The following is a 10,694-nucleotide window of genomic DNA, read 5'->3' as shown; positions in this document are numbered from 1 at the left end:
AACAGATAGCCAGTCAGGGTGGGGGTGAATATATATTGACATTGTTAATATACGTTCTCCGACTGGTCTTTTAATTTCAATCATGTTTTTTTTGGGTCAAAAACACAAAATGCCGATCAAGGTTACAAGGTCTGAGAGAGAACAGGTGATCGGTTAATGATCTTGATTGCTGTTTGACAGCACCTGTGAGAAGGCTGTGTGTTGAGTCTTGTGGTGTATAAAACAACATTTTGAATGTTGCTCCAGACTCACCAGCTCTCTGTAAAGCTCAGCAGTTGACATCAGTATTCAGAATGGGTGAGTCATCTAGTCTTCGTTAAGTGATTTGTTCCATGTTGGCTCTAAACTGTACTTGTTTTTTTACTTGCTAACTGTTTGATCTGATGTGTGCTCATCTGTTCTTTAATTTTTGCTTCAGCTTTGAAGAAAGTGTTGATTGTGTATGCCCACCAGAGCTCTAGCTCATTCAACGCTGCAGCCAAAGACACTGCTGTGAAAGCTTTAGCTCAGAGCTGCACAGTAGAAGTATCAGACCTGTACGCCATGAAGTTTAAAGCCACTGCAACTGCTGAGGACATCATCGGTATATCAATATCTCCATGGCATAGAGAAGTTTATTTTATATATATATTTATTTTTTATTGAACTTCAGAGTTCAAATGCAATGCTCTGTCTCTGCAGGAGAAGTCAAGAATGCCGATCACTTCTGTTATGCAGAGGAGACCAAACTGGCATGGGAGGAAGGAAAGCTGTGTGCTGACATCAGTGAGGAACAATGCAAACTCACTCAGGCAGACCTCGTCATCTTTCAGGTAGCTGTTTGGTGACTATAATAATAATTAATTCAACTTGTATAGTGCTTTTCGAGATGCACAAAGACTCTTTACATTATGGACAACAGGCGACGACAACACAACAAAAATGGGAAAGCGAGCAGAACATTTTAGGTGACAAAGAAAGGAAAGCAAACTGAAGAAGCTGCAAGGGGCATAGCAGAGGGTAGGTGCAGGGGTTTAATAGGCAAAAGAGTTGCAAGAGATGTGTTGAGGGCTTGCTCGAATGATGGTAGGGTGGGAGCCTGACGGATGGGGAGGGTGTTCCTCTCTATGTTCAAATATTAACACTTGGTCCTACTTCAGTTCCCCATGTACTGGTTCAGTGTTCCTGCAATCATGAAGGGCTGGATTGACCGGGTGCTCACACTGGGCTACGCCTTCACTCAAGAGAAGAGATACAGCCAGGGACTCTTCAAGGTAAAGGCTCAAATCAAGCAGCTACCACCAGTTTAAAGGGGTGTTACTTTTTTCGAATCTGCTTTATTTTTGCACAGGACAAGAAAGCCATGCTGTCCTTCACCACTGGGTCTCAGGAGTCCATGTTCAGTGCAGATGGTATCAATGGAGACATGAATGTCACACTGTGGCCACTACAGGTATTGCATCAACTAATTAAAGATTCAGAATGTAGGAGTTGGTACTGGCATACATGCATACCCACCCCTTTGCTTGAAATGTTCACATCTCAGCAGGTAATGGGTTGTCTTCAGAGTTTTCTAGGTTCCTTCTATAATCTAACAGGACCAAACTCAAAACTGTCTCAAGAAGTTTTATTTTTAAATGAGCTATTGAAAGAACAACATTTGACTTTAAACACTGTTCTGATCTTCAGAACGGCATCCTGCACTACTGTGGCTTCCAGGTTCTGGCCCCTCAGATCTTCTGGGCTCCGTCTCACGTTCCCTCTGAGGCTCGCAGCACCATGCTAGAGGGCTGGAGAACCCGACTGCAAGGCGTCCTGGAAGAAAAACCTCTTTCCTTCACTCCCTCTGACTGCTTTGATGGGGAGAAGGGTTTCCAGCTAAAGCCTGAGGTCCATGAGAAACACGCTGCCAAAGAGTATGGGCTGACTGTTGGGATCCACCTGGGAAAGGCGCTCCCGCCCAACAACCAGATGATGGCTGGAGTCTAAAGACAGAGGGCCTTCAATCATTGTATGATGAAAAAATAAAATTTGACTTAAATGTACTTTTTTTTTCTACAATTGTGTAGTTCAAATATGAAGGGTTATATTGGCAGTGGCATCACATCCTTCAGAGTGGCTTGCTCAATCAAAACTTGTCCATTCAATAGAAACCTGATCTCCCGTAACTGAGTGAAGATACTAAGTATCTTGATTTTTAAATGTTCGGCTTTCTGTTTTAATCCTCTCCAACGTGTGCAGAACATTTCATTCTAAATTAAAACCCCAAGGAACCTCTCAGCCTTGGCTGACTGTCTAGACGTGAAACTACAAATGTTTTCTTGGATCCTGTTGTACACTCCAACATGTAATTGGAGAATTTCCTTTGCATACTTTGTCTGAAGTTTGCTTCCTCTAATTGTTGCCTGCCAGTAAATCACCTTTCAAAACTCATCTGGATAGATATTAATAAACTAATTAGCTCATGAACAGCAAATACAATGTTAAGCTGGAGTCTAAAGACAGTGGGGTTTCTGTATTGTGATGGGAAATAAAAACTGACTATTGACGCTTTGAGTTTTTGCTGCATTTACAATGTCATGATTCAAATATAAAGGTCTGGGTTCATATCACGTAAAAGTTTCTTTAGTTTTTGATTGATTAAAAGAAACTGACCTCTGTCATATTGTCAGGTGCATCACATCCTTCAGTAAAAGACACATGGCTTGTTCTGCCAGTTTCTCACAACCCTGCCCGGTTGTGCACAAGAACATCCTGATTTAACAAAGCTGGTGCAAACACCACGGCAGGCTGAAGTTAAGCTTTCATCCCCAGTCCTACATGTGCACAGATTAGCATTAAGGCACAGCACATTAAGGTCACAACCCAAGGAACTTAAATTGGTTAGTCTAAATGTGGAACTTCCAATGAATTTTTTCTTGGATCTTAGTATAAAGGTAAAAGTAAGCACCTTTATACATAGAAAAACTGTCATTGCCACAATGGTGACTGCTACCTAGAATAATCCCATTACAGGGAATGGCAAACAGTTAATGCCATTATCAAGAATGATATCCCTCAGGTATGACACCAAGACTACACTGACAACCTGGCCATATCGCAGGTTAAACTTACTAACGATTGTAGCAACGATGGGTTTAACAATTACTAGACTCATTGAATGTAGTATTAAGCAAAGGAGACAAGCCGAAGCAACAACTCAATTGCTCTCAAGTGATCTACATTAGCAGTAAAGGAATCAGATATACTGTACACATCATGGCAATACGCGACACATTTACAGAACGGAAGCAGGCAACAGTCAAACAAATAATTATTAAACTCTCTGTCTTATTAAAGTCTGTGTCCATTTCCTTGCTAACTGTTTGATATCCTCATCCTTCTTCTCCAAACCCTGTAGCCCATCAGCACTGGGCCAATTAAAGTACTGCAAATTGAAAATAATGTACTGTGATGAGATTTACAGCCTATGACCAAACCGATTTTTTTACAGATTCCCGGTATCTGTAATCTTCTATTTTATTGAGTTTTTAATACTCATCACCAGCCAAATCTTCATATGACACAGTTGTTGCATTTAGCTCTCATTGTTTCTGAACATTTTAATGGACAATATAGGCGGAGGACATTTTTGTTTTGGCAAAGAGACTAAACTACAGTTGTTTTTTTCTATTTAGATACAGGAGCCGGTTTTTCAAAAGTAATCTGATCGGATTACGGCTATCGGATTGGATCGAATCTTGAAAATGGCTTTTTCAAAAGAAAAAAAGGATTCAGAATTTGAATTGGATCACGTATTCCAATCTTGTTGGATCAACCCTTGAGTTTGGGTTTCTCAAAACTTCATGGTTGGTCATTTTGATCCCAAAAATCAGGATTAATCTCATCCCAGCAGGCGGATGGATTCATGGTGGATATCAGTAATAAAACTAGGTAACTAAAAGTGGTTAGTTAAATAATACAACATTTATAGCATACATTTTACAGTATTTATATTTATTCATCAATTTAATCAATTTCACTTGAATTAATTCTTAATCTCAGCCCTGTAATCGAGGGAGGTCAATCACATGTGGAGCCAGAAGGCCTAGTTCCCACAAGACCCCCAGAGAGAGGCTCAAAGCAGAAAGATACAAGGTACTTCTGCAAAAAGAGACAAATACATCTAGCAGAGGAACATCTTATTCTTGCCAGTTCAATAAATCTTTGTTTGAAACATCCATAATGTCCATCCATTCCATTTTCCTAACCACTTATCCTCTTTTAGGGTCGCTGGAGCCAATCCCAGCTGTCAATGGGCAAAGGCAGGATACACCCTGGACAAGTCACCAGTCCATCACAGGGCAGACATACAGACAGACATTCACACCTACGGGCAATTTAGAGTCCAATTAACTTACGCTGCATGTCTTTGGACTGTGGGAGGAAGCCAGAGAGAACCCACACTGACACGGGGAGAACATGCAAACTCCACGCAGAGGGACCTGCCAGACCAGTATCCGAACCACGCCCAGACCGGGATCCGAACCCCAGACCCGCCTGCTGTGAGGCGTCAGTGCACCACCGTGCAGCCCACATCCATAATGTATTTGTGAGTAAAGTATGTATTTATTTGTTGTAGGTCTCAGATGAGCGGAGTGCCTGTTTTCAATATTGTTTGTTTAAAAAAAAAACAGCATGAAAATCAAATGGATTACATTATCCTGGGTAGGAGAAAAAGAGATTTCCAAATCTGAATCAGTTTAGTCCAGATTAAAAAATTTGAAAAACCGGCCCAAAGTGCTCACTTGACTTTATACTTACAGGATCCAAGGGGGAATATGACGTCATTGGAAGCAGTGTCACGTCTCGTAGACTATAATCAATTAACGTGTATCGACAACAAGGGTGATAATACATTTCCCTGGGTTGTAAGATTTTGAATGAAACGTGCTGCGCCTCAAAGTTAATCTGTACGCATGTCGGAATAAGAATAACAGTTGAAAGTGAAAGCTCGAGGTTCACAACAACATGCGTTATTCTGCTATGTCATCACTTCTTCTTTTTTCACCTTAAATCTGGATGTGTTATCTTGTGCGCAACCAGCAGAGGTTTGATGGGGGAAACGGGCAGATCAACATGCCTGACTGTTTGATGTGATGCACCTGACAATATGACGGACAGAAAGGAGGACAGGAGGGACTATGGAGTTTTTTTTTCCATCCCTTACGGTCACCAGCATTTTCACTTTACTCAACATCGTAAAAAAAAATGAAGAAAAACAGCATAGAGGCTGTTGGGAAGATACTTTTACGTGTTGCTGCTGCATTGACTCTTCATTGGGTCTGGGATGCTGCTTTTTTAATGTGAGGCTTTTGTGTCAGTTTGCTCTGTTGTTTTTGAATGTACAAGGTAAGTTAAAATGGCATGTAGCTACTGCACTTCTACGAAACATTTGCTCTGCAGCGCAGTTTCAGAGGTTTGATGTTCTTAATATAGACTCAGCTCGTTGCAAACAAATACCTTTAAAGTACTCCTGCTGTTCCAAAATCGAAAGAAAATCTGCTAAATAAGAAGCTCAGAGCTAAAATAAATATATGTTTTATATAATTTGAGTTATGTTTTTAATTTAAAAAAAGTATTTTCCTTAATTTAACAAATACGTGAAATTAAAGCTCACATGCCAGAATATAATATCATGTTTTTCGAATGGATGAAACTTCAATAATCGTAAATGATTTCATAAGTCGCAATTGTTTTATAGTCTTGATATTGTTCCAGTACCTCGGACAGCACCGGTCTCTGCAAGCAACAGATCCTCCACTAGGGAACGCCATAAATGTCTCAAATTTCGGGGTCCTTATATATAATATCAAAATATCATATATCCTAATGTTGTCGATCGTAGTTTACAGCTAATCTGAATCTAGTGGTTAATCCTAATGTTCAAAAATGACTCTCTTCAACTCGCAAATGTCTGTGTCTGAATAACCATCGGTGCCTATCTTTGGACATTGTATTTGTCTCAGTTCCCGGGAGCAATTAGTCGTTGAATTTCTAATTCTACTTTTCTTTAGAGTCCTTCCAGTCTGAGGACAGAAGAATGATGCTCAATCCTGACCAGCTCGAGTCCAGCCTGCCCTGGGGACAAACGGACACAGTGACTATTCTAAACACTTTCAATGTACAGTGTGGGTTCATGCCAGCCGATCTCGAGGACTATAACTGCAAGGCGCTGTCCGCGCACGTCCCCGCCCTCAGCAGGGAGGAGAAGAGGCGGAGGAGGCGCGCGACCGCTAAGTATCGATCTGCGCACGCCACCAGGGAGCGCGTCCGCGTAGTGTCTTTTAACGTGGCCTTTGCAGAACTGAGAAAGCTACTCCCAACACTCCCACCAGACAAAAAGTTGTCCAAGATTGAGATCCTGCAACTTGCAATGTGTTACATCTCCTACCTCAACCACGTGCTGGATGTTTAGGAGAACCAGCAGGAGGATGGACTGAGGCAGAACTTCTGGATATCGATAGCAATATATATTTTTGGGAACGTAAACGCGTTGCCAGTTACGTGACTTTTCTGTGTGCACCACTTTGTAAATATATGTATTTAAGCTACACAAAAGATAGTCTACTGGATGTGTGTGTGCTTGTGTGATTGAGTTGTAGTTGAAATGAAACTGGGACAGTGTAAATATTTAAAAGAAACGAAATGCAGTTTAGCATCCAACCAGAAGTGCAATAGTAGTAAGTGTTAATATGTACAGAGAATAAGTTAGCATTTAAAGTGGAACTGAATATATAATTACGCAATTTACAGATTTTTTAATTCTGTATTATACAGGATGATGTGTGTATTAAATGTAGGTAGACTATAAGCAGAAACTATAAACATAATTTACAAAGGCAAATGATTAGTTGAGTGAACATTAAATAGTGCATAACAATAAACAGTAGCTGCCTAATGTTACTAGACTCGTGTAAGGTTTGAAGTGTTAGAGTGCAGGTGTACAGCCTTTGATCAGTGTGGGGACGGAGGGGAAGGAGGGGTGAGACGAGTTGAGGGGTTTGAGAGTGGTGATGTTTGGAGAGTGTGAGGGGGTGGGTCAGCATTGGGCATGGGGCAGAGTTCAATAAGGACACAGCTCTGGGGAATAAACTGTTCCTCAGTCTGCTGGTCTTGTCCGGAGACACCTGGAGAGTCTGCCTAAGAGCAGGGTGGAGAACAGTCCGTGTGCGGGGTGGGAGGCATCTTTAAGAATGATGCGAGCTCGATGCGGACAGTGTTTTCTCTAGACTTCCTCGATGGCTGGAACTGGAGTTCCTGTGATGCGTTGGGCAGTCTTCACCACCCGCTGCAGTCCCTTGGACTCTGCAACAGAGCAGCTCCCAGACTCTGACACAGTTGGTTAGGATGCTCTCGATCACACAGCGGTAAAAGTTCACCAGTATTGTTGAGGACAGATGGTTTTTCCTCAGTGTCCTCAGAAAAAAGAGGTGCTGGTTCGCTTTCTTGACCAGGCTGGAGGTGTTGGTGGTCCAGGACAGGTCTTCCGAGATGTGAGTCACCAGGAACTTGAAGCTAGGGACACACTCAACGTCCATCCCATTGATGTGAATGGGTGCAGGTATGCTTCTTTTCTCCTTCCTGAAGTCCACGATGAGCTCCTTGGTTTTGCTGGTGTTTAGGAGCAAGTTATTTTTGGCTTACCGTGTGGCCAGGTGCTGTATTTCTTTCCTGGAGGCTGTCTCGTCGTTGTTAGTGATGAGACCAATCACCATGGTGTCGTCTGCGAACTTAATGATGGAGTTGGATCTATGCACAGGTTTGCAGTCATAGGTGAAGAGGGAGTAGAGGAATGGGCTGAGCACACAGCCCTGTGGCACACCAGTGCTGAGTGATACGGTGGTAGAGCAAGTGTGGCCTGACCTAACATGTTGTGGTCTGTTAGTCAGGAAGTCCAAAATCCAGTTACAGAGGGAGGTGTTGGTGCCCAGGTTTCCAAGTTTAGTGATTAGCTTGGAGGGGATGACAGTGTTTAAACCTGAGCTGAAGTCAGCGAACAGCAATCGCGTGGAGGTGTTGGTGTTATGCAGGTGTGTGAGCACAGAGTGCAGTACTGTGGAGACTGCATCATCTATGCTCCTATTGCTGTAGTAGACAAACTGGAGTGGGTCCAGTATGGTTGGGAGGGAGTCTTTCAGCTGTCTTCAGATGGGTGTGAGCGCTACAAAGCGGTAGTCATTGAGGCCCATCGGCTTAGAATGTTTAGAGAGTCACCGGTACGACGGATTTAGCTTTAAAGCATATTGGGACAGCTGCTTGGGCAAGGGACAGGTTGAAAATGTCCCTGAAGATCCCCGTGAGCTGTTCCCTAATGATGGGTGCCTTAAGCACCCATCCAGGAATACCGTCAGGTCCAGCAGCCTTGCACGCGTTGATCCGGCTTAGTGCTGTATGGACAGCAGTGAAGGAGAGTGTGGTGGGCTGGTGGTCTGCTGGGAGTGTTGTTTTGGTGGCGGTGACTCCGAAGTTGTTAAGCTAGTTTAGGAAGGCGATATCTGTGGCTGTGGGTGTGAGGTTGCTGGGTTTATAGTCGGTGATGGCCTGGATGCCCTGCCACATGCGTCTGGGGTCGGAGTTGGAGAAGTGACGCTTGCTTGTAGCAGTTCTGATGCTTTGATACTGTTTATAGTCATCTTACAATATGTCTGAACCCATGATTCTTATTTGAATGTTTTATTATATTTCATCTTACAAGCTTGTTTTGTAGCTCTATTCCTTTAAAGTGAATTCATAAAGGGAAGCTATAAACATAAACTGTTCTTCTACCACATTGGTGAAGTCTTGGTATTTTTTTTGGTTTCTCTCCCTCTGGATAGGGCATGTGTTTTTCCAGACAAACCAAAAAATATTGCAACCATCTGTCTCCTTCCTCTCTGGACACAAAAGCACACAAGTGGACATGCATTAAAAAAAGGTATGTGTATGAGAAAGGTAAATGTATACCATACACCATTTGTTTCACTGTTTTGGGATGAATGCCAACATGATTTGATTAACTTGGATTTCTGTAACTTTAACCCAAAATATCAAATATCAAAGCAAAGCAGTCCTTTAGACTATCATGTGTGGTTCTTCTGTGTGTGTTTTTTACATTATGCCCTGCTTTGCAAATTCCCCAAATATGGCTTTTATGTTTTCTTTCAAGATCAGGCAATGGATACAAACTCTTGCGTGTCCCTTTGACTTTTCTCTCCATTAGTCAGAAGCCGTCAGTGCTCCCTCTGTCATCCCTTTATGCGAGTCTCTGCGGTGTAATGTGGCCCAAGGGGGTTGAGGTATTGTTCATGTCCACTCCAGCAGTAAGAGTGACAACCCTTTGTCTGCACACTGCACAGCCCACACACTACACACTTGGTCTACACACCGGATACAATATGTTGGGAAGAGAGGAGGACAGGCCAAGCCTAACATCAGATGTTAAGATAAATGAAGCAGTGGAAGCTGTACAGGCAATACATTGATGGTTATTCGTATTCTATGTAGTTTTTGCCAAAGTGGGTCAAATACTAAAACTAGGCAAGAACTGTAAGCTATTTAAGTCTGCATACAGCTCTAACACACACCACTGACTGTTTGGAAGGAGCAGCACTACCCTCTGATGGAGATTAATCCTCTATTAAGACATACTGCACATGTTGCCTTTCCTTCAAATGTATTTCAGACAACTGTAGGGGCATGTTTACCTTTATACGTGTAACCACCACCCAAGCCAAGTTGTGTGTTATGTTTATGTCTTGAGCAAATAAAAACACTGCTTTATTTGCTTTTAGAAGCTGTTCTGGAGCTTTCGATCATATCACATGAGATTTGTCAGCAGATAGAGTTCAGTTGTTATAAAATTGTAGTTGTTCAAACACAAGTATTGTTCATTTCATCTAATTAAACTGTGCATAATGATAGTGAATTGATCTGTTAAAGATATCATCAAAAGCTTGAGAACAGTTACTAAGTAAACAGTGGGGTGAGATTATTGTGTCAGCTGCAGTCATGAATGTCAGGAATAAACTCAATGCTGCTGTATTTGTTTATCACTTATATTCATCTTTTTGTTGTTATCTTACCAGCTGTTATGGATTTCCGTTGCCCTTTTTTCATGTGTGCATGTAGTGAAAACTGCCTCTTTCCTCAACATTTTGTCTCTGTTTTGGTGTCCGTTTGACACCAAAACCTCTATGAATTATAGTTCGAGGATGACACTTGCCTCAAGAACAGGCATTGAAGCTGGACCCAAGCCCTTCATTTATCGCGTTAGACTCTGGTTTAGTCCTGCAAACACAGCTTTTCCCAAATAATTTACAATCCCCACAAAATAGAACCTGTGAACCTGATGATCTTGGATATTGGTGCACTTGCAACAGTATATGTACACTAAAAATATGCTCATTAAGTTTTTTTTTTGTTTTTTTTTAGCTTTTTCTTTACAGAGAAAGTTCAATGAAGTACCAACAAACTAAAACAAATGACATATTCTGGTTCTCCCTCACTGAATATGCAACTTTCAGAAGTTTTACAGCTGGGTGCAAGATGTCTTCTACTAAACTGAAAAGTTAATGCTCAACGTATGTGATCTGTGCTTTCATGTTTCCACATCCCACTTTATTGGACCGCATTGGTCTCTACAGTAGGTGTGAGGCAAACATGCGTCATTCTGTGTGAAGTTCAAACAGAAGTAA

General features: G+C 41.9%; 1 protein-coding gene across 1 annotated transcript; it reads left to right on the top strand.

Annotated features, from left to right (window-relative positions):
* Positions 1–293: 293 nt before the first annotated feature.
* On the top strand, positions 294–1,968 carry LOC137783227 (NAD(P)H dehydrogenase [quinone] 1-like). Its single transcript, XM_068573028.1, has 6 exons — positions 294–297; positions 419–583; positions 682–812; positions 1,140–1,253; positions 1,331–1,432; positions 1,669–1,968. Exons 1-6 carry the CDS (start codon positions 294–296, stop codon positions 1,966–1,968), a joined length of 816 nt encoding a protein of 271 aa, XP_068429129.1.
* The last annotated feature ends 8,726 nt before the right edge of the window (positions 1,969–10,694 follow it).

This window comes from Clinocottus analis, unplaced genomic scaffold (assembly GCF_023055335.1).
Source record: "Clinocottus analis isolate CAN_PGR_092001 unplaced genomic scaffold, fCliAna1.0.p SCAF_12, whole genome shotgun sequence".
In the NCBI taxonomy this organism is placed as follows: Eukaryota; Metazoa; Chordata; class Actinopteri; order Perciformes; family Cottidae; genus Clinocottus; species Clinocottus analis.
This window is presented reverse-complemented; position numbering and strand designations above follow the sequence as displayed.

Bases quoted from the DNA above. Each gene is read 5' to 3' on its own strand.
- LOC137783227 (XM_068573028.1), top strand. The intron at 584-681 runs GTATATCAATAT...CTGTCTCTGCAG, and splicing joins AACTGCTGAGGACATCATCG to GAGAAGTCAAGAATGCCGAT. The intron at 1,433-1,668 runs GTATTGCATCAA...TCTGATCTTCAG, and splicing joins TCACACTGTGGCCACTACAG to AACGGCATCCTGCACTACTG.